General features: G+C 29.2%; 3 protein-coding genes across 4 annotated transcripts in view; 2 read left to right on the top strand and 1 right to left on the bottom strand.

Annotated features, from left to right (window-relative positions):
- Positions 1-3,492: 3,492 nt before the first annotated feature.
- Positions 3,493-27,891, bottom strand: part of LOC149884570 (uncharacterized) — a 317,612-nt gene continuing 293,213 nt past the window's right edge. The window contains exons 2-9 of one of the 2 annotated variants that reach the window (XM_090095373.1): positions 8,999-9,251; positions 7,806-7,948; positions 7,227-7,494; positions 6,961-7,085; positions 6,763-6,865; positions 5,617-5,736; positions 5,371-5,489; positions 3,493-3,902 (exon numbers count right to left, since the gene is read on the bottom strand). In XM_090095373.1, coding sequence (XP_089951499.1) covers positions 3,762-3,902; positions 5,371-5,489; positions 5,617-5,736; positions 6,763-6,865; positions 6,961-7,085; positions 7,227-7,494; positions 7,806-7,948; positions 8,999-9,242 — 1,263 coding nt within the window. In that variant the 5' untranslated portion in view covers positions 9,243-9,251 and the 3' untranslated portion in view covers positions 3,493-3,761. Of the gene's footprint in view, positions 3,903-5,370; positions 5,490-5,616; positions 5,737-6,762; positions 6,866-6,960; positions 7,086-7,226; positions 7,495-7,805; positions 7,949-8,998; positions 9,291-27,891 lie in introns of those variants that run through there. The other variant, XM_090095372.1, reaches the window with a different exon arrangement.
- Positions 13,619-22,756, top strand: LOC145186817 (uncharacterized). The gene is made up of 8 exons (XM_090096513.1): positions 13,619-13,785; positions 14,367-14,479; positions 16,478-16,760; positions 20,823-20,915; positions 21,094-21,207; positions 21,429-21,694; positions 21,841-21,946; positions 22,032-22,756. The coding sequence occupies exons 1-8, from the start codon at positions 13,696-13,698 to the stop codon at positions 22,080-22,082; spliced, it is 1,116 nt and encodes a 371-aa protein (XP_089952639.1). The 5' UTR covers positions 13,619-13,695; the 3' UTR covers positions 22,083-22,756.
- Positions 17,816-19,817, top strand: LOC145180931 (uncharacterized). Its single transcript, XM_080055899.2, has 2 exons — positions 17,816-18,166; positions 18,249-19,817. Exons 1-2 carry the CDS (start codon positions 17,904-17,906, stop codon positions 19,642-19,644), a joined length of 1,659 nt encoding a protein of 552 aa, XP_079912025.2. The 5' UTR covers positions 17,816-17,903; the 3' UTR covers positions 19,645-19,817.

The following is a 27,891-nucleotide window of genomic DNA, read 5'->3' as shown; positions in this document are numbered from 1 at the left end:
TGATGCTTAAGTCAATCCTCAGATTGAAGGCTGGTTTACTGGTTGCTCTAGAAACTCTAAACAAACCAGATCTTCAAAGTTTGATTCCGGATGAGTTAGAGTTTATTAGTATTTACAACATTTTACCATTTCTGGCAGAATGTAAGCGATGCTCTGATTCCTGGTCTTCTGAAAATCTAGTGACTATGCATAAAGTTCAAAAAGACATATTAAATCTCCACTTGCTTTGCAAAAGAACCATAAATGACATTGAAGAGCGTGACCCTCAAGTTGCAGAGTGCCTACACAACTTCATGAAAGAATTTGAGAAGGGTTTACCTAATTATGGCGTTGGAGTCAAATACTATAATGTGGGTTCACTTCTGCACCCATATTATAGAGGATATACACTCAAAAAAATTGCAAACAGTGAGGAAGCAGCCATCAAGGAATTGGTTGACAATCACCCAACCACAATCCAGTTCTGCGAGTCATTGGTTGATGATCATACTTCGCTAGAAACATCAGATCTTGACAAAACAATGGATCCAGTGGACCTTGAGTTTTTGAAAGACAAGAGGCAGGTTTCAGCGCATCGCCCTGGGACTTCACAGCCTAGCCAATCAAAGCTCAAGCCACCCTTGATGCTTGAATTTGAAAAGTATCAGACTATGGCCTTACCTGAAAGGGATGTGGATGCTTTAGAATGGTGGAAGCAAAATAAAAATGAATTACCTTTGCTAGCTGGTCTGGCTAGAAGTTACTTGGCTATACCTGTAACTTCTGCTTCATCAGAAAGAATGTTTTCAGTAGGAGGTAGGACAGTTACTGATTTTAGACATAATTTAAAACCAGAAAACACTAGCATGTTAGTTTTTGTGAGTCAAAATTACGCAAGGGTTCCTTCTAACCTCAACGATTGGGAAAAAACTTGCGAAGAAGAGCCGTATGAATTACCACATGTCACACCACCAACTAAGAAGACTCACCAACAGGGAAAATCACATAGTCAAACTGAAACTAAAAAAAGAGGTGCACTTGAAAAGGCTTCTCCAACTTTATCAGATACTCAAACTGGTCCTGAACCTAATAAGCAACAACAGCTACAGTTAGATACTCAAGAGAGTCAAAGGACTCTAGCTCAACAAGAAGGGTATGAAGTGACTCAAGGTAAAGACCAAACTTAAAGTGTCTCTTTGTTTATTCCAATGACACTCCAGCACAATCAAAGTAGAATCAAAAAAGCAAAATTAGGTAATATAATGAAGTCGAATTGGAAGGGGAATGAGAAAAAAAAGTACAGAGCATCTGAGCTTGCAAACATTTTATTAGAGACAGATGATGATATATCTGATGATTAATTTTTTATCAATAACTTGTTTGTTTAAAACTGTAAATGTAATATTTACTAATAGAAATACAAAAAGCAATTTAAAGTATCTTTTTTTAGTTTTTCGGTAATCAGCAAAAAAAGAGGTAATTTGTGATAAAATGCGGTAAATCGTGATAAAAAGCGGTAAAAAGTGATAAAAACGGTAAAAAGTGATAAATGCGGTAAAAAGTGATAAATGCGGTAAAATTGCGTATTACGCATTTTTACGCAAAATTACCACGGTAATTACGCATTTTTACGCATTTTTACGCTTTTTACGCAGATTTACGCATTTTTACGCATTTTTACCGACGGTGCAGTAACGCCGATGCTTAATATTAACACAGAATACTAACGGGATGTTACAAAGATGATGACAGCGGGTTGATTTTCTTTGATTAAAATAAATCATATTGTTATACTTAATTGAACAAGTGGATTAAGTTTTATTTAACAATTTTATTGATGATTTAAATCAAAATGATACTTGCACAATTTTAATTCTTTCATTAACTTCGGCGAGTTGTATTTTAAACACAAAAATATGAAGAGCTCTATTGAAACTGCGGTACAAAAGTATTTACGCCGTAATCATGAGTAACGACATGAATTAGTACTGTAATTTTTACCATATTTTACAGTAAAGAAAGTTAATGGTAGCAACATTCATATTTTCCCATATTTATGGCCATTTTACCGTAAATAACGACCGTAATTTACAGCATTCGGCAAAACTGAAATCAACCACAGGTAGACATTCTATGACGTCAAAACTCAAACCATCGTAATTTAATTCAATCTCAAGGGGTTTTTTGTTGTCTCAGTTTACAGTTGACGATTTATATCTATCTATCTATCTATCTATCTACCTATCTATCTATATATACACTAGTCAATTCCAGAATGACAGAACTTTAAAAGATGTTGGTTTTTAAAAGGTTGCATAGGCAACGAAATTGGATTTCCAAAAGGAAATTGTGTTTCTCTTGTGTCAGCAAACCTCGGCCAGGCGTTTTAAGTTGTAATTTAAATTTTTTCACTCAGCAAATCTCTGTTCAAACGTGTGGTGTAAGGTGAAACAGTTAACCCCTCAGAAAGAGAATAATAACTATTAGTACAGTGACAATCGGCAAATATCCAATATATAAATATATTATAATCCAAATACTATTTACAATTTGAAAATATATTTAAAAATTCATTTTTATAAACTTTTCTTTACAGCGTTTTTCATGATTCCCCCTAAAATGCTGAACGAGAAAAATTTGAAGGCCAATCAGTGGTCTGTGGAGCAACAACAAAAAATTAAAACCTGAAAAGCTTTTCTCTTTTTTTGACGCAACCATAGAAAATTTCTGATGTTAAAAGTAAACAGCTTAACACATTTTTGATAAAACCTTTTTGGAAGATTTCTAAATTAACTATATACTCCTTACTTATCGTCAGAGCCGGAAAGAAAATAGTTGGAATAACGAATTTAAAGCAAATAATAAAATCATTTCAGAATTAAATGTTAATAGAATTAGTTAACAAAGAGTGCGGGGGAGGAGGGAAGGAACAGATACAAAGAAAGAATTAGGTATGATCATCAGATAATGGAATAATACTGAAAAAAAAATTTTTTTTTATTGCCTTTATGCGTAAAAAATTAACTTAATATAGGATTTTTGTAGCATAATGGCATTTATACATGATATATCTCATATATGTATAAAGGGCTATTCACTAGTTAAGTAATACGAAGAAGCCAAATTAAAATGTAAATTTATAAACATTTAACTTCGCAGATATATATATATTTACACTTTTTATACATCAACACCATATTAACAGTAATTAAAAACATTTCAGTTCTTTGTTCACATTATTGAGTTGATTGCATTGAAATTATTTTATTAATATAAAAAACTTTTTATAATTCTTTACGAAGGTTTTTGATAAAAAAAAAAAAAAAAGGAAGAGCTAAAAGAATTACGAAGATTTTATTCGTTTTTTTCGAGAAGTTTCTTTTTTTCGGAATGGATTTCATTTCTTTCTTCAAACTATAAAAACATTTATCAGCTATCTACAATGTAAACTGAAAGATTCTAAAAGTGAATTATCGAAGAGCTTGTTGAGAACAGAACCTACATTTTATGTCAAGTTTTTTAGTTTTTTTCAAGTTTTTAAGTCCAGTTTGTATACAAACAATATTTAAGACATCTAAAAAACAACTCCGTAAAATATAAATCCATGTAAAATGCGGAACATCTTTTACGAGTTTGATTTGGTTGAAAATCGGTTCCATCCTAAAACTTTAAAATTGACAACCAAAAAAGAGAAGCTAAAGATCGCCTCCAGAGATTGCTTGCGTTAAACATGGTTATAAAATGCTAATCCAACATTTACTAAAGCTATCTGGACATCAATATCACGTGACTGCCATTAATGGTGGCAACGATGGATCTAAACAGTTGTGACTGCCTACCATTAACTCTTCCTCTTGCTCGCTCTCATCATATGATGACTCATAATGATGAGTATTAACTTGCTCTGAGCCAGCTACAAGAACCTAAAAACAAAAACTAATAAAAATTTATAAACTCTTTAAATTTGCAAAAAATAGATACAAAGTCAGAGAATGTTAACCCAAAAGAAAATAACGAGTGCAAAGTTTACATAAAAATCGGCAAAACTTATATACTCCTCATTTTATTTTCTTAAAAAAGTAAAGAGTAAATTTAGTAGGAAATTCAACAATCTTATGCACAAATAACTTTACATTAAGTACTTTAATAATTTACAAAGTACTTTAATAGTTTTAAAATACTAAGTTAATACAGTTAGAAAAGAGATGAAGAGGAGAACTATAGTAAAAAAGTCTCCTAATTGCAATGGTCCCACGAGTGGATAAAAGTCCAAAAGTCATTACAAGAAAATTTAGCGAGGACTGAAATTTTGTCATACAACCAAAAATGTTGAATAAGTATTTAAGTAATAATTATGCGTGCTTTGAAAAAAAAAAGAAAAAAAAAAAGTCTGAATGTAGATTTAGCATGTAAAACAATATTCTACATCTGGTTGATACCTTTTTAGGCAGAGATTTAGAAAAAGGGTTCAACCAACAATATTCCTTAACCTGTAGCCCTTCTACAACAACAAGGATAGACTATTAACAAGTTATAAAGCATAAAACCCTGCCAATGGGCATGCTATCCAAAGAAGCCCAGAAGTCAAAAAAACAAAGACTTTAAAACATTCAGAGAGACTCTAAAGAAAATGCTTTAAACTAAAAACCCATAAGGATCTCATGAGACTTCTACTATATTTGATAAACTTTCTTGTGCAAATGTTGACTATCAGAAGAAGGATTGTCTCTCCTTGAGAAGTAAAGGTTTTGATTTTACAAACTAATTGATTATTTAGATGACAAAAATGTACCAACTTTTCTTTTGTTTGTATGTTTTACTTCATTTGGAAAAGCCTTAAGAAAACATACTTTAGCCATTGTATAAAAACTTTAAAAAGTGTTAAATATATTGAAATTAAAAAAAAAAGAAAACAATCTCTTGATGCTAAAAAGATAAGTTCAAGAAACATTTAAAAAACTCATTATTTTAGTAAAAATTTCAAATCACATTAAAATTTAGTAAAATAAACATATTACTCTTGATTACAAAATGAATTAGTTTTCTCTTCAATTCAAACAGATATTTCTCCATTTATTTTAAATTAGGATGAAAAAACAATAAACCTTATTTATGTGCCTAAACACTTGTTGGTTCAAAAGTAAATTGAAAAAAATACAGGATATTTTTTATGGATTTTTAAGCATCAGCATTTGGGTTTTCAGTTTGTAACAAATAGTAACAAATAAAGTACAAACTTCTATATCAGTTATTGGGAATCAAACTTAAAATTATTTATAAATTTAGAAGTTGGTTTTGTTAAAAACCAAAGCCAATGCTTTCATATTTTCATAAATTTGGCAAACAATGAAAAGAAAAAAAATCTATATATAATAAAAAAAAAATCATCACCTCTGAAGTTGTCAAATTGTCCGAGAGCAATGGCTGTGAGAGAGGTTGATAGCTGTAGTTATTGCTTTCAATAGCAGATGAATTTGTTAGAAAAATACCTATAGTTATGATGCTCAATCCTAGACAAACAATTTTATAAGATTTGTCATAAAAGCAGTAACATATCAACATGGCAAATGGTATTAACCTTTAGTATTTTTTAATAAAGTTATTTTTAATCCTAATTTTTGTTGATTACAAAATTACCTATTACTTCAAGTATGATCACCCAAGTAGATGATACAACAATGCTTTCAGCAAATAAACAATCCATAATAAAAGAGATCAATGGAATAGGTACCAATGAACGGTTCACAATAGCTGCTCCTTTAAATTTAAATGGGTTTTTTAATATATCCTTTTTCATAATAAATTTTAAAGGAATAAGAAATTTATATACAAAAAATTACAACAGAATTTCACAAACATACTAAGCATTTAACATTATTTGTTTCAGTCCAGAAAGAAAAACCCTTATTTTATTAGATTTTTGTAAATAAACCATGCTGGTCTTTAAAGGTGCACTGTATAGTGAATACATCATGAATTGCATTCAAAATATTGATTTTTTTAATGATTTTTACAGGTACCCAACTACTTTCCTTTTACTCAGTTTCCATAGATAAGTCAACTTGCAGACCAAACAAGGATGATGTCTTTTGATATGCTTTTTTCTTAAAATATGAAAGTTTAACAAAGGTTCTCCCAAGTTGTTGATTTTAATGTCTTTATTACAGGCAGTAATAAAGTCCTTTTCTTTGATACATTTTACTAATCTGCAGGGCATTTCAGAGCACTGGCAACTTTATATATAAGTAATGAAATACACTAAATCAAAGTGCTCTTAACTAACACAAGTAATTTAGCAGGTATTTTCTTCAAAAATGTAAAATTTATGTAAAATTTATGTAAAATTTATGTAAAATTTATTTAAAATTTATTTAAAATTTATTTTCTAATGTTTCATGCTGTCACATACCAGAAAGTTAAATTTGATTAAAGTGAAAATATTTTATTTTCATAATATTGCTGGTCATAACTATATTTACAGAAAATGGTATTGGTAGCAAGGTTGGTGATGGAAAAAAGTAGCTTATGGAACTTTCTAAAACCTTGATCAATATAGCATTTATGGAATATTTTACTTTAAACCAGTATATAAAAACAAATAAAAATTTAAAAATTTTAGCAAAAAACTTTTATTATTCCAATACTTAAAGTGAAGAGTTGATTATTAACAAGATGATAATATTAGAAAAACAACATTATAGCATAACAAGATCATAATATTAGCACAAAAAGATAATAATAACATTATCTTACAGATTTATGTAAAATTTTTAAATTACTCACCAACATCCAAATATAAATTGTGTAATAACAAGGTAGCCAACCAGCCAGTGGCAGTCCCCAAGAACAAAATACTTGGAATTAATTCTGAAGAACTCCAGAATATCTAAATATTATTACAATTTTATTAAAATATTTAGAGATGTTTTCCTAATCAAATTCATGTTTAATTTATATAAATGTGAAAGGTGAAACACAAACCTTTTTTGTGTTAGAAACTTCACCTGATATCAGCCAAATTATAAATGCTAGCAATCCACCAAACATGTTTTGTCCAATACTCGAAACCAAGTAATGTGTGTTTTTCTGGAACAATTTCCAAAACACTTTAATAGAAAACAAAAAAGTAATTATTTTACAGTAAGAATAAAACCTAAAATCAACAAAATAATGCAAAGCTGATAAAAGTTGTTCATTTGGTATACTAAAATATAAAACTTTTGGTAAAATTTCACAAACATAAGTACCTGTGGCACTTCCTAGTAAAATGGGTGCTACAAACAAGGTTAAAGTGCTATATAATAATTTTTGTCCAGACAAACAAGAATCATAATACAGTTGTTTAACAGGTTGATCTTCTCCATGGAGAGATTGGGATCGATTAAATAGTAAAGATTGAGCATTCACAGGAAAGCAAGCTAATGATTGAACAACTATTGGAATATAAACAATGATGGTTCCAACCGCACCAAGAATCATACCACATTTTTTCATCCAATGAACACTATCACTAAGCTACACATAAAATTAAAGTCAGTCTTGATTCAAAAGAACAATCATTAAAATGTTTAGAAATGTATAATATTAGCCCAAACGATGTATCTTTTTAAGAAAGAAGCTCTAAGCAAAATGCAAATTTTTTCAAAATTATGACATACTTTTATCTCATTTAGATCTCTGACATTTCATGGCAGTTATATAATATATGGAAAAAATAATTATTTATGTGTAAATGAAATAAGTCAAATGTGAAAATGGTGCATACAATTAAAAAATATATGTTATTATTATTAGGCAAAACAAAAAAAAATTAAATTTAAACCTACCCCAACAAATGGTAACCTTTCAATAATAGCTATCCACCATGGCGATGCGACAATTGCTACTCCAATTAAAGTAGGTGGAAGATATTGAACACTGTAGACAAGAAGTAAGTATGGAAGCCCACTCTGAATGATTCCAATAAGAACTATAGCAAACATAAAAAGTTTTGTTAAAAATTTACAATGCTTTGAAAATTTACTTCAAGATTTAGTTAAATCAACATAAAATCTGACAAAATGTCAATAAATAAAAAAAAAATCTTTTAGTACTTGAAAAGTAATGCAGCACGAAGACTCAAAACACTGGTATAGATTCATAAAAACTCAACAGAACTTTAGTTAAAATAAGTAAAAAAAACAAACAAACAAGAAATTTACTCAAATTTATATGTTATTATTACATATTTAAAAAGTTTATAAACAAAAGATTAACTTCAAATAAAATTTCTTTCATACATCTAAAATGTTTACAAAAGTATTTACCATCAGAATCACAAAAAAAAAAAAATTAATCCTTTTATAAAAATAGACACAGATTGGGGATATGTTAACAGTAAATACAACTGAACAAACCAATATTTGAACTTAAAATTAACTTCAGGGCTTGGATTAAACCTACAAGTATCACAATTTGCAATTACATTTTGCATGCTGGCTATAAGTTTCATTTCAGCAATTGCATTTTAAATTTACTTTATTTATCTTTTTTTTCTTTATTAAGCTAATTTTTTTATCCACCAAGTCATCATTTTAAAGTTTTCATTGTCAATTCTATTTTATCAATAGTTGTTTAAAATAACTATTCAATAAAGTTCTAAAGAAATGTGAAGAAATAAATAATCAGTGATTACATAAAATAAAGTTCAGTAATTCAGAAAAAAAAAACCATTAGATTTTTTAATAGGATGATGCTTATGGTATTATCTCAAAGATTCAAAACAGATACACTATAATACTTACCATACTATACTACACAGGCAAATAAAAAACATAAAGCTGCTTAAAAAACAAATATTTTGTACATATTTTTAGGGGAGTAATAAAAATATTAAAAACTTTCATTATTAGATTTTTTTACATTAATTCAAGCCCTGAACTTTATATTTCTATTATAATCTAATAAAATCAACAAATGCTGTTTCTGTGAAATTCTCTTTTCCTAAACTGTACATAATAAGAATATAACTTCTACTTACTAAGCCTTCCATAAAGAGCATAATCATGAAGATTTGCAATAAATACTTGCTTAACTTCTTGATCAGTGCGAAAGAACCATACTGCACTAAGAAGAAACAGTGCTAATGTAATCCAACACTTGAAGACTACTACAAGACTAAATGAGTGAAGGTTGATCACAGCAAAATGCATCATCAGTGGAGTACAACTACGAATTAAGACCAGTGCAATGAAATTTAGTACAGCTTGGCTTGTCAAAACCATTTTGATATTCACATCTACACACTTAGATAATTTTAATAATACATACATACATACATACATACATACATACATACATACATACATACATACATACATACATACATACATACATACATATACACCACAAATCATCCTAATATTGGCATCATTATATTCAAAAAGAGAGAGAGAAGTCATTGAAAAGAAATAATACTTTATAAAGGGTAAAAGGTTTTAAAAACAAAATTAGTAGTTTCATTAATTTAGTAAATTACATAATTATTTGATTAAAAAATCGTTCTTCATCATTTTAAATAGAACAATTAAAATAACTCATGCTTTTTACCAAATTTGTTTTTACTAACTCTTTTTTGCTATAACAACTGAAAAATTGGCTCACTAAACCTGTTTGACAATGCAGACTCTTTTCTAATTGCATCCATGTGGTTTCAACTAGCTGCATTTGTGCAGTTGGATGAAATCATGAACATAAGTATCATTACAAATTTGTAGTACATTAATTTAAAATGACTGACCCTAAGAAATTTTACAAGACAGTAACTAACAAAAAAAAAAAAAGAATCACCCTGTTGCAATTGAACACAATACTAAATCTAGTTTAAATCTTTTGACTTACTGATTTTGAAATCTATTGAACCACTATTTTTATTAAAGCTTCTGAGTTGTGAAATAAATCTTAAAAACATACTCAGCTTAAAATAATCATTTAAACAGGTAGTTATTCAGGAAAATTTTTACATTTATTTTCCAGATGTTAAGAGCAATTTTAGGATAAAATTTATGGTGCAATTTTGGCTTTTTCTTTCTAAATTTACAGTGCTAATATGTAAATAAATACAGATATATATTTATTATTATATGGCTGATGATTGATTACTCTTATCTATGGCTGATAATTGCCATAAATAATAATTATCATAAGCATAATCAAACTCTTTTAAATATAAGATAACTACTTTTTGTAATATTAAGCTCATTATTACTCACAATAAAAACATATCTTCGAAGGTTGTTTTATAAAGGTGATTTTATAAATTTGTAATGAATAACTTAAACTTTCATATACCTAATACTTATTAAATTTGTAATCTGACTCAAATTTGCACTTATAAGAATATATGTGTTTATTCGTCAATGACAAATTGGTTACATTTTATCACCTTAGAATTAAATGAGTTGTCGTCACAACTTCGTCATTTTACTTCAAAAGCGCTATAACATTTTGTTAAAAAAATAAATACATATATATATAAACTGTATATAACTGTTATGAAAAGATAAGTTTGTTACAATAAGCAAGATTAAACATCTCATAAAAATTTATAATATTTAAGACGCTTTCCAATACAAAAGCTGGTTTGCGACAGTTTTTTCTTGCTATGTAGTTAGTGAACTTTTAAGTTATGCAATATCTATCCAGTGAAATTTCATGTTTAGAATTTTCAAAAGACGAATAGGATTGGTTAATGTATAGGAATGCTGGCTGAAGAAAAAAAAACATTTCATACTGCAAATGAACAATATTTATCTGGAACCATTAGGCTAACACTATTTTACAAAAACAGTTGGTTTAGAAAGAAATATTTGAAGGAAAATCTAATAGGATTGGGTCATAAATAAGGAAATATTTTTAGGAATCTTTACTTGGTACTGTTTAAAACAGGATGCAGTTGGCATTGGGATATATGATGAATTGATATCTCAAACTAATTATTTCCATGTGTTTTTGGAAAGTTTACTTTGTAAAGTTGGACTGTGAGTTTACACCTCACCACCTGTTATATGGAAGAAACATTTCAAAACACGTCAGTCTTAGGAAGGATGATCATGATCTATCTACAGAATTACGTTTAAAACTAGTAATTTATCTAAAGTTAACACTTACTATGTTTCGTAGTAAGTTCTTCAGGGTTAATTTAAATGAGCTATAGCATTATGTATTTAGGTGTAAAATATCAAGTTTTTCTTGTATCTTTACCGTAGATGTTGCATTAATTTGAGAAGATTGACATATTACCCTGCATTCAAAATATTAAGGAGTTGTTAATAAAATAAAAAAAAAAATTGAGAATCAAAATAAACCGGTGCTTCAAAAAAAAAAATTTCAAAAAGAAAAATTTCATTGTCCCATTAAAAAAAAAATCGTTCTCGAGATATTATCAAAAGTATCTTCTGTTGCTATGAAAGAAATTATTTCCAAAGAGTAGCAAATACTCATTCAATCGAACCAAAGATCAAAGTAGAGGTTTTAGTCAACACAAGCAGTAGTAAGAGTAAACCGAAAAGTACGGCAGCCCATGAGAGTGACGTTTTACGATAACTAAAAGTTACTTACAATAGATAAATCCATCGGGGAGTAAGTCGCGGGGAAGTCAATTGGGGAGCTGTTGTGCTAAGGTTTTGTGGGCATCTTAATGTAAAGTAATCTTTGTGATGCTATTTTGTATTTAGATATTAATTTTTATTTTGATTGAGAAGTCAAGGTTACAAAAAGAATTTTGGCATTATATAAGTTGTTGTGAAATCAGTTTTCAGACTTTACTTTGATTATCAGAATTCAACACTACCGCACAAGGTAAAAAAGGAACGAGAGTTTAACCCGGCCCATTTCCCAAATTTCTCCAAAATGGCTGCCTTGCTCGAAGAATAAAAGTCTGATTTACTTCCTTCTTTTGGTTAATACGGAAAATAGGATCGAGGCGAAGCTCACAAAACTTAAAGTTGCTAAAATTATTGTTGCATTAGGAGTCGTAAAACTTTTACCAGCTGGTATTAAAATGTGTATTTGCGCAAAGGGCTGCTATTTAGAATCAGGTTGAATGTGTTACAATATTAAACTATGTTTTAATATATTTTATATCAAATTCAATATTGTCTAATTAAAAAGATAATTTAGTTAACCTTTAGTATGGCTTAAAAATATTTATTAATATTAATGAATTTTTAATCTTGAATCATTTAAAAAAATTTTTTTTTTAGCTGAACAATTCTTTGTCAAAAGTTATATTTAACAACTATGAATAAATTCTAAACTAAAAGAAAATAATTTATTTAAAATATGAAATAAGGTTTTACCATGTAATTATAAAATTGTTATAAGCATAGTAAAGAAATATGAAAATATTCTTTTGCATGTTTTTGAAAAATAAGACTTATCTGAAGACAAGGATAACATTTTGTAATAAAATTTAGTTTGTGGTGTATGACAGCCCTGGATATTTTCCTGATTATCATTAAGCTTTATTTAAATTTTTTGATGGTAGGAAAGTTTCAATTATTACTTGACACCTTGGGCTAATGTTATAAAACAGTTTACGGTCGTAACACATTCCGAAGCTACTTAAAAAATGAAAATTATAAATTTTAACAAAATAAGAACATTAAAACAAGTCAAAATCTGTAGTTTTAGCAGTTTTATTACGACCATAAACTGTTTTATAATATTGGCCACTAAAGTAAATTTTTACCGAAAATATTCTAGAGGCGTAATATTGTTTCAAATTGCGGTGTTTTGAGTTTATAGAACGTAATTGGAATCAAGAACATATCAAGTAAATTTTATTGCTAGAAATGATATTTTTAGTCTTTACATTACAAAATTCTTATAAAACTGTTGCAATATAGTTTAAATTTAGACGCCATATTTCAAAATGTCGTAAAAAGTGTTTGACAATTTGTGAGCATTTTTTTGTTTTTGATGTGATAACACTTACAACGTCTTCCTTATTTTCTTCTTTTTTTTGTCTTCATAATTTCCGATGCCTGACGTTGACCAGTTTATGAAATTTGAAATACTATTCCTTTTTTACGTTTTAATGTTATCTAAATAAAAATACGCTAATAAATATATCAAAAATTTTGAAGTATCCGTAAAAACTACTTGTTGTAAAATTTAAAATTAACTTACATTAGTATCTATGCGATTTGTGTGTGTGTGTAAATATCAAAAAAGATGGAGGGAAAATTTATATTCGAAGAGGAGGAGAAATCACCCCTCCGTCCAGGTACCCTTAGGATTCAACTCAGAGGCAGATTATTGAGGGCCGATAATCAAGAAACCGTATGTCACTCTAAGATTTCTCCGCTAAACTGCTTAAAAAAAGATGCTGTTGCCGTTGATTTTATGATTATCAATTTAGCGGTGAGCAAAGGCAAAAATTGAATTCTAAGCATTGGTTGGTAAACCCAAAACTTTAGGCTATCAACTTATGGTTAGCACATATTATTTTGTTTTCTTTTGATTAGGATAGTCACCTAAACATATATTTCCCTTGTGAACTTATCCGTTTCCATTTACATACAGCGTTTACATATACAAGATTTTGTTAAGTGTAATATACGGTATTTGTGTGTATTTTTATAATATACAATATTTGTACACAATAGCCTTATAGGATGAGATATTTATATATATAGTAATAGGTATTAGTACATTTATGATAAAAATAAAGTTATGAATCCAGCACAAAGACCAAGCACACCATCAGAGACTGCACATGTTGCTTCATTTACTCTTCTCAACTCAACAATTGCATGCTGCAAGGTAACTATATATAGTTTTTATATGGTACATACAAAAACAAATGTTTAGGAAGGCATATAATCTCTCTCTCTCTCTCTCTAATATATACACACACACACACACACACAAATATATATATATATATATATATATATATATATTACAAATATTTTTGAAAAAGACTTTATAATAAGTGTTTATGAAAATTTTATTTTGTTACTCGCAATTATAGTTAAGACATCAAACCTGTATTTAAAGGCATTACCTTCTGTAGCTTTTTAAAAGTTTAAATAACTATATTTTTAATGTTGAAAACCAAAAAAAAAAATATGTAATACATAAGTTTTTTTTTTTTGCCCTTATATCTAAGTTTTTAAACATGATAAGTACACTGTTTTGGACAAAGGCTTTTAAAAATATTTTGGCATCAGACAACAGTTACTTGTTTTAAATAGTTTATAAAAGCTTGTTTTACTATTGTTACAGTTGTATAACTGTTCTCTTATTTTTTATGCTGATGTTCCTTTAAGTAGTTAATTTTGATATTTAAAAAGGTTGGTACAAAGTATCAAGTTTTATTGTTTTTAACCTATTGCTTAAAGGGGAGATGTCAATACTGCTATACTGTTCCTTGCTCTACTGTGCACTATTGCTCACCAGGATGTACAAGCCAAGTTCAACTTCCTCAAGCTGTATGCCTCTCTGCATTACCTGCGTAAGTAGTTTGGCAAATATGGTTAAATGTTTGAAAACTGCAATTCCAGAAATCCAAATAACAGTTTGACTAAATGTTTAAGCCACATGAAACTGAAACTTTGATCTAATTACTATTAAATAACTGTTTATTACCAATAAATCTTACTCAATCAGAGGTTAAACACCCCTTGGGAGTTATGTAACATGTTAATTTTTTTTAAAAACAAAGACATAAAAAAAGTTCTGTTAGCAAAAAAAGTATTTTTTGTTACTTAAACATTTTATTAGTTCCAAGTTGAATAATTCTTACTAATTTCTATATATGAACCATTGAATTATTTAACACTGTAATTAGTCACTAACTTAAACTCACAGTTGATGAATTAGGGAAAGGTTATAGTAAATATATCTTGAACTAATTATTAGAAAAATTTGAGTGTAATAATAAAAAAAAAAATACAAAAGAATAAAAAGTATAGTTCATGCTCATGCGATAATTGTAAATTTGAATTTGCTCTTTAGAAGTTGTTCTGTTATTTTGAAAAATAATAGAACATTCATAATAACTCAACAGCACTCTAATTACTGGGAACTTAGTAATTAGAGTGCTGTTGATTTTTTATGAATGTATAAATTATTATTAAGACATGTACCAGAAAAAATCTGCGCGAACATTATAAAGGATATTTAATTAAATATTGTGTTTCAATATTGAATGTTCTATATATTTTGAAAGTACATATATTAATATTTTAAAATTCAACTTAAGAATGTTTTTGAAGTTTTGTACGTGAGAATGCACACACTTTGCGTTTTTCACTCAATATCAGCTTTTGCACAGTCTTCGGCTAGACTTTCTTGGTAGCTCTAATCCATTTATTTTTGAAGTCTTTAAAGTTTTTGACTTCTTTTACATTGAACCTTAGTTTTCTTTTGACAAGAGCCCAATATCTTTCAATAGGATGTAGTTCGGGACAATTTGGTGGATTGCAGTGTTTTTCAACGAAATCTACTTTATGTTCTCTAAGCCAGTTTAAATTTGTCCCAGAGTAGTGACATGATGCTAAATCGGGCCAAACTAACGGGTTACCCTTGTGTGTTCTTAAAAATGGAAAAGACGTTTCTTGAGGCATTCTTTGATGTATATTTTGGTGTTAATTGTTCCCGTAGTCACAAAACAAGAGCTTCTTTCACCACATTCACTAATTGCTTGCCAAACTAAGAACTTTGTTGCGAATTTTTGCATTCCAATGCATTTATAATTGGAATTCAGTTTCTTGTAATTAATCGCTGAATAATATTGGTGTCCTAGAAGAGATAGGAATAATGCAGCACAATAAGTTTCATCGTCAATAATCGAACAAGTTTTTTTAGCACATAATTTTTATTGAGCAGCTTTCAACATCGAATTGCAACATTTTCTTTCTTTTTTTCATGATGAAGAACTTTTTTCTTTTTATAAGATTTATAGTCACAATTTCTCTTTTCTCTTTGTAAAGCGGAAGCACTTGTCTTAAATTTTTTTATAAAAGTTTGAAAGAAATCTTCGGTTTTCTGTCCTAGGCATCTTTCACTTTTTTACCAAGATCTAGTCCAACAAAACATTTTTTTCTTCCGCTTCCTAATTTTCTTTTGATTGTACCAGTGTCCATAAATCGTTTCACAATGCTCTGCACTGTTCCCAAAGCAATCTGCAGCTCATAAGAAATTGTTTTGTTTGAAACACCAGGATTTTCAACTAGAAAATGCAAAAGTTTTTCTCGCTACTTATCTTGATTTAATGACATTTAAATTGAAAGTATTTGTTTTAATATCAGAGTTGTATAAATTTTGAATAAGATTAATACAATGACATTTTAAAACAATTAGCTGTTTAAAATGATACACGGTTTCTGTAAACACCACATCAGAACACGCGCAGAATTTTTCTGGTATATGTCTTATTAGTTTTATTTATTTTACTGATATGACTTCATTGCTCTTTGACACAAACTAAGTTATGGATTATTTTTTTTAGTCAATTAATACCTCAAGTTCAAATGACAGCATGTCGTTGCCAACAACACTCACAGCCTATTATACCTCTTATTCAGCCAACTCCTCCATTTTCATGCTGTCATCGTCAGCAAACACTTTCCTCTAATGGCTTATTACGAAGGGTACATTTGACCTCTGATAATGTTACATATCCAACACCATACTATGCAACATCTTTTGTTCCATTGCCTAATATACATCACTCATGGGAGCCCACTACAGGCTATAGAGGAAGTCAATATTCTGAACAATATAATATGCATGTAAGTTTTATTAAAAATTGTCTAATATTTTTTGATACAAACAATTGCTTTTACTTTTGATTTTCTGAAAAACTTCTGTATAACAATAATAATATATTCATTCTACTTATATTATGATGTATTGAGCACTCTTACTGGAAATATTAGCATAATCTCTACAATACTATATATATATGTATATATGTATGTGTATATATATATATATATATATATATATATATATATATATATATATATATATATATATATATATATATATATATATATATATATATATATATATGGGTAATTCCACGTAAAAGAGGAAAAAAAAAAAAAAAAAAATTTCACGGTGACATATAATAACTTTGTTAAATTTATTTTCCAACTATTTAAGAATACTTTTAAGAAAAAAATTTATTAAAAAAATCATTTTATCATACTATAACATACTTTTAAAGTTATAAGGGTTATATGAGCACTTTTTGACGTTTATATATAGTCATGTTGTGAAGCGTTGAAAAAGGTTTCAGTGCTGTTTTTTAAAATAATTTTTACTTCTAAGTTTGACTAAAAGGCAAAATTAAACATTATGCATAATATTTTTTATAAAAACGAACTCTAACTAGGTCTATAAGAAGAGCATACTAATGAAAACAAGACGTTACGACCGTCACAAAAAAAAGTCGAAAAGTTTTTTCTATGCTTCGTATCAAACTTTTTAAAACTACAATCATGGTAAAAGTAAAGATACTCGTACATATTTTATCATCGTTTCAAAAAAAAAACATTAAAGTGCTTTAGATCACCATTTCAACATGTTACTAAGTACGTTACGACCATCACGAAATGTTTGTTTTTCCATCACGGCTTCTTGACTTAAAAAAAAAAGTTTAAGCGCGAACGATTTAATTCATTTCAAACGATATATATCATTTAAACCAAGTTATAATATTAATCAATTTTGTTTATTGTTTAATTTGCAGTTTGTTTATTCATTTTATTACTAAACTTGTTAAAATTTTTTTTGAAACTATGAATAACTAATTTCAAAAAATTGCGAAACGTTGTAAATTTTTATTTACAACATTTCGCGGGTTTTTAAAAAATACATAACGGAGCATAAATCACAGACAGCAGGCGTTATATTTAATAACATTTAAAATGCCAAAGTCAGATGCTGAAAGATCGAAAGCTTATAGAGCAAGAAACAGAAAAGCTTTGTTAGAAAAAGAAAGAAAGAGAAGTTATCTAAGGCGGCAGTTATTGACACCAAGAAAAGAAAACAAACAAAAAAATCAAGCGAAGGTTCGCAACCAAAGGCTAAGAATGAAAAAAAAACTTGAATTCAATACTAAAGTCAGTCTAAATTCCACGCAAGACAACTCTTATAACTGCAAATCGTCAATGAGAAAGGCATTAAACAAGTATTTATTATACTAACATAACTTTTTTAATACAATTGCTTACACATAATTTGGGTTCTTTTATATCAAATAACATTTTTAGGACAAAACAGGCTCTTCCAAAGTCTCCAAGTAAGAGACGAACTATTGTAGAGCAGTTGGGTGCTGAATATGGCCTATGCACTGCTAAAGAAATACATCGAGTTCACTTCACATCAGAAGAAATTGAAAAAGTAAAAGTATTTTATGAAAGAGAAGATATATCAGTTATGTCTCCTGGAAGAAAAGATTGTATGAAAATCGACGGAGAAAAAGTTCAAAAGCGCTATTTAGTTATGAATTTAAAGGAGCTGCATCAACTGTATTGTGAGGAGAGTGCTGGCAAAACAATTAAGCTGAGTAAGTTTTGTGAATTAAGGCCTCCATACATTCTTACGTGCAAAAATACACCACTTGAAACATGTGGTTGTGTTTATCACAGTAATTTTACTTATTTGTGTGCTGCTTTGGCAAGTAAAATACCTTTTCCATTGTATTGCAATAAATGGTTCGAAAATTATGTATTGTGCAAGCCCCCAACGTACCAATGTTGGATAATGAAATGTTCATTGTGTTGTGATAGTAAATTATTGAAAGTTTCTTTGCCCGAAAACAGAGACATGGATACCTTAATCACCTATAATTGGTGGATTAAAGAAGATCATCGCTGTGTACTCAGTCAACATAAAAAAAACATAAAAGGTATTTTTAAGCATTTCCGCGACTATTTACTAGAGTTTACTGAGCATCATCTCACTAAAAAGCACCAGTCTGAGCAATACCGCAGTCAAAAAGAAAATATCGAACCGGACCAAATTTTGATACACTTTGATTATTCACAAAACTATACATGTGGTTATCAAGATGCTGTTCAAGCTGCTTATTGGTCACAGTCAACTATTACCTTGTTTACAGTTGTAATCTATCGTTACCAATTAGAGCCAAAATCAGTTGTAATAATATCCGACGATAATGATAAATCAAAACGCGCCACTACTACATATTTAAGTGAAATATTTGACCTCTATTGCATTGATTATATAAAAAAAGTTGTATTATGGAGTGATGGTCCATGCACTCAATTCAAAAATAGATACATGGCCAAATTCATACAACATTGCTCTGTGAAATATCATTTTCAAAGAATAGAATGGAACTTCTTTGCTACCTCTCACGGTAAAGGAGCAGTTGATGGAGTAGGAGGGTCATTAAAGCGATTTGTTTGGAACAGCGTAAAATCTCGTGAAGTGGTCGTCTTAAACGCTAAAGACTTTCTCTTAGCATCAAATGGGTGCAAAACATATGTTAGACTTATCAACACAGATGATATTAATCTAAGGTGGGCCTTAATAGCTGATAAGATAGAAGAAGCAAAAGCCGTTAAAAATATTACCAAAATGCATTTCTGGCAAGTAAAAAATGGAAAGTTTTTGGTTTCAAAATTCTCCAATATTTTGTAATGGGGTTGCGGAACAATTTTAAAATTTATGTATAAGTAAAAAAAATTTACTTATCTAAGATATTTTTTTCCTATATTGGATTCCTGGCTCCGCAAAACATTTGCCAGGTGTATGAAAGTACATACTCCTAGGTATTGAGTTGTATTAAATAGAGTTAATAAAACAAAAAAAAACAGGAAGCATAAATAGCATTAAGCATTTGTTGCCTACTCCAAATAAAACGATCCCAGTATTGAAGAACCATCATGGATAACCTTTATAATGTTATAAAATTCATATTTTTTAACATAATTTAATTGGTTTTTATAATCATTCATCTTTTATTATGTCATTCATTGTGTTATTTGTTGTTTTTCATTTTTGGCTTTTTCGTTACGACCGTCACAGTTACGACCGTCACGACATAAAACTTAACAAAATTTTCAGAAAACTTCAAGCAAAAGCTATGAAACTCACCATATAGTAAGTTCAATCTGTAGTTAAAGAACACAGCAAAGGATTTTTTTTTTCACTGTGTAGATGGCTGCAAAAAGATTGACAAAGTTTATTTGTTTAGATTTGTCAAAAAGTAAGCGTTACGACCGTCACGCTACGTTAAGTTGATTTTTCAAATAAGTTGAACACTTGAATGGTTTAACTTTTGCATACTAAATTATATAATAGTATTTAACATTTCTGGAAATTTTCATGTAAATACCATTCTTGGTTAATTTTTAATGGCTTAAAAAAGCGTCAAATGTTACGACCGTCACTTGCGTGGAATTGCCCATATATATATATATATATATATATATATATATTTACATATTTATATATACAAGCAAACAAAGAGATTTGTGCTGCATCGTAATATTTTTTTCGTTAAAGGTTTTTACATGCAATTATAACAGAAAATTTAAATTAATTTTCATTGTTTTTATACTTTAATGGAAATATGAAAGCTACACTTTACTTATGTAATTTACAGTGTCTTTTTTAAATCTTGTTAACTTAATCTCTCAGTTTATGATTAAAAATAATAAGTTCTATTATTTTTTAACATTTTTACTACCTACTTTCAATAATTAAAAATACCTGTGTTTTAAAAGCAAGATTAATCATTTCTAATTTTTGTTATAATTGTTATTGCTATTAGTGTTTTTGTTGTTTTATAAATATGGCTTCTGTTTTGAATATAGTTACCAACAAGTGAAAGTCTTGCTCCGGAATACCACTCTCACATTCATCATCATATAAATCGAAATCACCCTCTTACAATGTGCACGAGAGATGTAAGATGTTTTTGCTTGGCCGAAAATATGTTAAACCTGCTTTCATTTTAAAGTGTTGTGAAAATCAAAGATATTATATAACTAATCAGCCTATTAAAACCACAAAGCATATTTCATTAAAAATAGTGTAAAATAATTTTTTAAAAGTCTTTTATTAGTTGTTTTGTATTTTATATAGAGTGCAAGTGAAGTCCTTTCATTGGTGGGTTACACATCACATGTTTATTTTGAAACTAGCCGTTATTTATCTCCACCTTCAACATGTTCTAATCGCAGCTCTGTCAGTAGAGAGGTAGATAAAATAGACTTTACTTTTAAATACTTAAAGTTAGTTACAAAATTAAGTACAAGTTATTAAATGTTGTCTTTGTAGGAATCTTTTAAATAAAAATCATATACAGAAATTTTGAATTCTTATATATTAAATATGGTTTGTATACCCATTGGAGTTTCTTGAATTGATGATCAGCAGTTTTTTTATAATTCAAATTTTCTATCTGTCTGTATTTTTAGAGTCACAGAAATGAATCCCGTTTTCACATGCGGCAATCTTCTAGGTCAAGCACTTATCCATACCCTCAAATAATTCATCCTGTTACTTACCAATATCCAACATTGTCTACATCAAGAACCTTTCCATACCTAATCAGCATGGAAGCTGAACCTATAAGTGATTGGGAAACACAGGAGAGGCGCAAATTTGGTCTTAAAAAAGAAGATATAGAAATGTTGCCTCATTATATTCTGACAAAATATTCCATGGCAGACTTTTCACCTGAGTAAGTTTATATAAATTTGTTAGAGTAACTTTTATATGATCATGGGAAATTATCTTTAATATTAGTTAGCATGAAGCATATTACTTTCTGTAAAATATCTATGTTGTTTTTGTGACATTATAACCTGATGCATACAATATATTTAGTGAAAGATGTGTTATTTGTATGTGTGAATATGTTGTGGAAGAGAAACTTCGCATTTTACCATGTGCTCATGAGTTCCATTCTGAATGTGTTGATCAATGGTTAGAGGTAAATATTTTTACTGCAAAGCTTTCAATACCTTAATTTTAATTTTGGTTAAGGTGGTCTATAATGGTTTCCTGTTTCATTTTAGACAAGTTCAACATGCCCTATTTGCCGCTCAGTTGTTCAACCTGGATGTTAACGAGTTATTTTCAAATCAACTTTTGTTACTTATTCTCAGTTGATCAACATGTCAAGTTCTTTTATCGTCAGTTTATTGCTGTTAAGATTTTAAATTGTTTTCTGAGGTTTGTCTGCATTCTTTCATTTTTCACTTTTTGCTTCACAATCTTTCAACAGTTGGTGCTTTAACTTTTTAAGAATTGTCACCGCAAATTTTCTTACATCAAACAAAGAATTCGCTATATAAGAAGTTTTCTCGCATGTCGGACGATTTTTGTGAACAGCGTATTTTTATATTTTGTTTTGAAGTTTATTGATTGTTATTATTTATTATTTCTTTGTTATTCATATTTTTTATTTAAATGGTTTGCTGACGTTACAAATTTTATACAGAAATGCACATTTTTTTTTGAGAAATTTTTTATTCATTACCTCCTGTTGGTTCGATCTTTTAGTTTGATTGTTTAAATCTTGCTTCTTGCTGTTCAGCATCAAAAGTTTAACAAAAACTCAAAAAAGATATTCGTCGTAAGATTTTTGATCTCTTTATATACAACTTCAAATAATAAACTACTGTTGATTTTTTTTTATTTCGTCAACAGCATCAAGTTAAAAATTACCAAGAATCGTTTCTGGACGATCTTACAATTCTATTGTAAATAATTATTGATTTTGAAAATTTTTTCGCCGCGTGATTTTTCATCTTTTTCATTATCGATTTCTCCATCAACTTAAATCAGTCGATGATTTTAAAAGTGATTTGAGTAGCAATGATTAGAAGGGTTAATATATTTATTAGCAGCATAAATCTTGCTCGTTGCTCGTTGGTTGTTTACTCTTCTTTTTTTTTTTTTTTTTTTTTTTTTTATATATTGAATTATCGTTGATTAGTTTTCTATTATGTTCGAATCATTATATATATATATATATATATATATATATATATATATATATATATATATATATATATATATATATATATATATATATATATATATAAAAAAAAAAAAAAAATCATTTTTCACCTGAATACTTCTTTTAATTTGGTATTTTTATTTTGTTATTTTGTTCTGATAATAAAATTTAGTTCCAATTTTTAAGAAGCGCAACTTTTATATCCCTTCTAATATTTTTTTTTTCTTTTTTATACTTATAATTCTCAACATTGGTTCATAAAAAGTTTATTATTACTGAGAAATGTATGGAAATAAAAATTGTGAGATGATATTTTGAAAACAGTTTATAATTGTTGTTGTTCTGACAAGTGTGGATAGAAGCTCCCTTTAACTCAAAGAATGACATTCTTCACAAAATGACGTTCCTTACAGATAGACGTTCCTTACCGAATGATAGCCTTTGAATTGAAAAGTTTGAATTATTCCCAAAACTGTTTTGACATTAAAATGTTTTAGTGACAAATCTCATGTAACGTTGGCATAAAAAAATCTGCACAAACTTTGAGTCTAAACAGAATACAAACTAGGAACATCAGGATAATAAAGTATTCGATTTATGAAACAACATTCTTACCACACTTAGATGCGTATTACTTTGTTCCAACTAATTAATATTTAGTAACATGATCAGCGTACAACAAATAAAAAACTATCATGGTTATTTGTGATTGAAATCCAGAAACCTTGAAGTCGGACATAGTCAGATACTTCGTGGATCTGAGTCAAAGAACAGTCTGCAGAATTCCAAAACGATTTGAAAACTATTACCGTTGAGAGAAACAGGTTCGGGTAGAAAATCTCCATCCAATCCCGAAACAAATCGGAAAACAAATCTTAACTTTTTTTTTGTGTAACAGAACAGAAATTATATTTTTCTGGTGCAGTTTTTCACGCTGAGTTCAAATATTATATTGAAATTGCTGTGTAAACTCTAGTTTTTATGCAATCTAACGATGCAATTTATTAAGTTTATGCAAATAAACTTAATAAATTGCATCATTAGATTGCATAAAAACTAGAGTTTACACAGCAATAGTTGTCCAATAGTAATCTGCCATCATTGAGGTGCTCCATCGACTCTGGTACCGCTTTTCCATCTCAGCCATTACCTGATAAAAGCGTTCACCATGTTCATCGCTCACATCCGCACAGTTGGAAGGGAAGAAGTTTAGAGGACTGTGTAGAAAGTGTAGCTTCAATGACACATTGCAGCCCAGTGTCTGATATGAGTCCAACAGGCTCTCAACAATTTCCTGGTAATTATGAGCTGTTTGGTGCCCCAAGAAATTCCTCACCACCGATTTAAAATTCTCCTAGGCAGTCTTCTCATTTTATTCAAGGGTGTTTTCAAGCTGAGTGTCCACCATTAGCTCGCGTATTTGTGGACCTACAAATACAACTGCCTTGATTTTCTCCAGGCTTAATTTAGGGTCTGGCACAGGATGACCTTCACCGCGGAGCAATGATGTCACGGCACTTGGAGTATTTGGATATTGTATTGTGTCCTCTTCTTTGTGGTGTCATGATCTATGGAGGGTACTATGCAAAAATAACAATTGGTAACATGATCAGTTGGTTCCCTCCAAATAATTGGTACAGCAAATGGTATGGCTTGTCTTTTACTATGTAATCAGCTAGAAAGCCCTGCACTACAAGAAGTATAACAAAATGTGTAGGAGCTCAGGGTTGTTCTTGATCTCCCAACTTACAACCAAAGTACAAATGGTAAGCTTTCTTGATCACTGGTGTGATAGTGCGTTTCTGTGAAACCAATCTCACTTTGCACAGATATAACAGAACAAATCCGGATAGTTGAAAGACTTTCTTTGTTTGATTAAAATTAATGAAACCCTATCACTACATTTTATAATAGAATCTGAAACAAGCAGATAAAACAGTTAAATTGCATGAAAAACATATGAAAAAAAGAACACGATTAAAAAAGATGTCAATTCGTCTTACTAAGCTGTTGAGCGGATATACTATTTTTTTGAAAACTTATCTATATAAAGGGTGAAGGGTTCCGTCCATGGTAATTTGAGCTGGTAAATTTTAATCCGACACAGAATTATTTTCGGGTCTTTGATATATCCTGGTCGAAAAGAAACTGCTTTACCACTTGAGCATAAACTTAGCTGGTTTGCGAATGCAATCTCTTTATTACTCGCAGCAAATATTGTACCTCTTCTTTTAACAGATTCGCTTAAGTCCTTAAATACGTTTGTAGCACGACCACCAGATGACGACATCGCAATGCTTTTAGGTGCTTCTTGAGGTTGTATAAAATCCGAACAGAATTTTATTTACGCTTCGCCAAACGATAAAAAGTTCGAACAAATTCGTTTGAAGGTACTGAAAAGGAAATACTATCAAAAGTTCCATAAAGATAAAGTTGTGTTTTATATGTGACAAATTTAGTTAAAAATCACGTGACCAATTACTAACAATTTTAAGTATCCGGATTCAAATATTTCCCTTCTTACGAAAAAAACAATCTCTTAGTTCGAGATTACAATATTTTACACCGCCAAACTCGTATGCTATATATTTAAACTTACTTATTTAGAAAATAAACTACATGCGTCCGCGTAAGAAAGAAAGTTTTCATGGTGAAAAAACCTATTCACTGTTTTCAAAATGAATGTCACGTTGCACAGTGGAAAATAAAGGTGTGTTTCGGACCAAAAATCGATAACTTTTTTGTTACTAAAAATAGAGATTTGAAATTTTGCACAAATGTAAAGTAGTATATGACGCTTCTTGTGAAATACTCTTTATAAGAATTTTTTGTAATACAATATTAAAAATAAATAAATAAAAATCAAAAACTTCAAAATTGGCAGTTAGTTAATTTACACTTTAACACAATGCTTTACAAATATATGAAAATACTTTAAAATTATTAAAAACTACGAAAAATACATAAAGTGCTTACCTACTAATTATAGAAATATTTAAGACAGTTTCTTAATAACAATTTTTAAATAGTTGTTTTTATGAAATAATGTATAGGTATATTAAGGTGGTACCAGGGTAAAGGTAACTTTTTAACAAGAAATTGAAAACTATTAATAGACTTTAGCTCTTTTCTATTAATGAACAAAAAAAATATATAAAACAGTAGCCAAATAAAAAAATTTTAGTGATTATGCGCATAATTAGTGTTATTTTACCCCCAAACCTGCTTATTCTTTCATCTAATATAACTAACTCAAAAAGAGTCAAAACTGCTTGAAAATTTGAATATGAATTCTTTAATGTATTTAGAATGTTGTCTATGAAACAGAATTTTTTAAAACATTTTTAATTTTACCAGGTTGACATTCGAACTTTAAGATATAAAATTAAGGGAAGTTTGGGAAAAAAGCATGATAAAAATGAGTTTTAAATAAAAAATAACAAAAATTTGCTTCATAGACAACATTCGTAATATGTTCATCTTTAAATCTGCAAAATTTCAGCCCATTATCTATTTTCTATGAAAAGTTATTTTTTCTGAAAAATTGAGATTTAGCGAGATAAAAAGCGTTTCTAAGGTCGTTGTTATGAAGCAAGAACCAAACTGCTCTTTAAAAAAAGGCCAAATTTGATTAAAATTAAGAAGATTTTTGACTTTTTGCAAAACGCATATTGAAATAGGTAGATTTAAGAATTCAAAACATTAATTTTGGTATTTTTCAAAATTTTATCAAAAATAGCCGTTTTTTACCCTGGTACCACCTTAAAGGTACTATATCATAACTACATAGGGACTTTCAGTTCCTGAAATCAGTTCGTTGACTTTCAAAAGCTGCAGAGTATCTTCATCAAGTTCTTGCACATTTCACGCAAAGAGTTTATTTGGCTCTTTACTTCATCTACAATGGCTTTAGTTTTCTTGGAAGTCTCTTTGCGAAATTCAATGCATATAGGTCGACAAAAACGAACATATGAAGGTGCCGGATTTTGCCAAACAACTGCGCTAGTTACTTTATCAATTAGTTTGATAGGCACCAAAGAACTAGTAAACAAATTTGCATAAGAAATAAGTTCAGATTCCTCTGGAAGTTTCTGCTTGTATTGGCTTTGGCCAGAGGAACCATCACAGCCCCATTTACTATATGAAAGTAAATGCTTGAATTCAATACTGTACAGAGAATCTATGGTCAAAATTCTAGCTACAGTGTGATCCAATAAATCTTGCAGTTCCAGAACTTTCGCATGTGTGTTCGTAATTTCTATTGCAGAAGATGGTGGATAGCAGGTCTGTTTAATTTCTTGAATTTTACAATATGGTGGGAATATGGAACAGTTTTGTTCATTTGTCACCTTCCTCATATACAAATATTGTGCTTTTGTTAAATCTAAATCAATAAACACGCTGAGTGCTTCTTCATCAGTTAGCATATTTTTCTGGCTTGCGTTTTCCATAAAACTCGATGTTAATTTTTTTTTGTCTTTATCAGCAATCCTTAATGATTCCACAAGTTTTGCTTCTGCTTCTTCTCCTATTGAATGCAACGCCTGAAGATATGTATTAAAGATATGCTCGAATCCATATTCCTTAAGTAACATGGAATTTTTTCTTTTTTTGCTGAATTCTGACGAATCTCCATAAGACACCCACGGCCTTCCGCGTTTTTCAAAAGAAGTAGATGGCGTGGAGTCGGTAATTGCCTCTTCTGAGTTAGGTAAAGATACACAATATCCAACCAATCACTGTTCTTAGATAAAAAAGCTTCCTTTTTCCGTGACGCCAGTATCCATCGTTTATTAAAAGACGGAATAATGTGCCTTTAAATACCACTAATGATGAAACACAAGTTGTCCTCAGAAAGTTGATAATTTTCTTTTAAAATTGTTGACAGTGCCTCAACTGTCATTCCTCCATCA

This window comes from Hydra viridissima, unplaced genomic scaffold, assembly GCF_058129835.1.
Source record: "Hydra viridissima isolate aposymbiotic clone 2 unplaced genomic scaffold, HvirCarnegie_v1 scaffold_8, whole genome shotgun sequence".
Classification (NCBI taxonomy): domain Eukaryota; kingdom Metazoa; phylum Cnidaria; class Hydrozoa; order Anthoathecata; family Hydridae; genus Hydra; species Hydra viridissima.
Note: the sequence above shows the minus strand (reverse complement) of the source record. Positions and strands in the feature narration are given on the sequence as shown.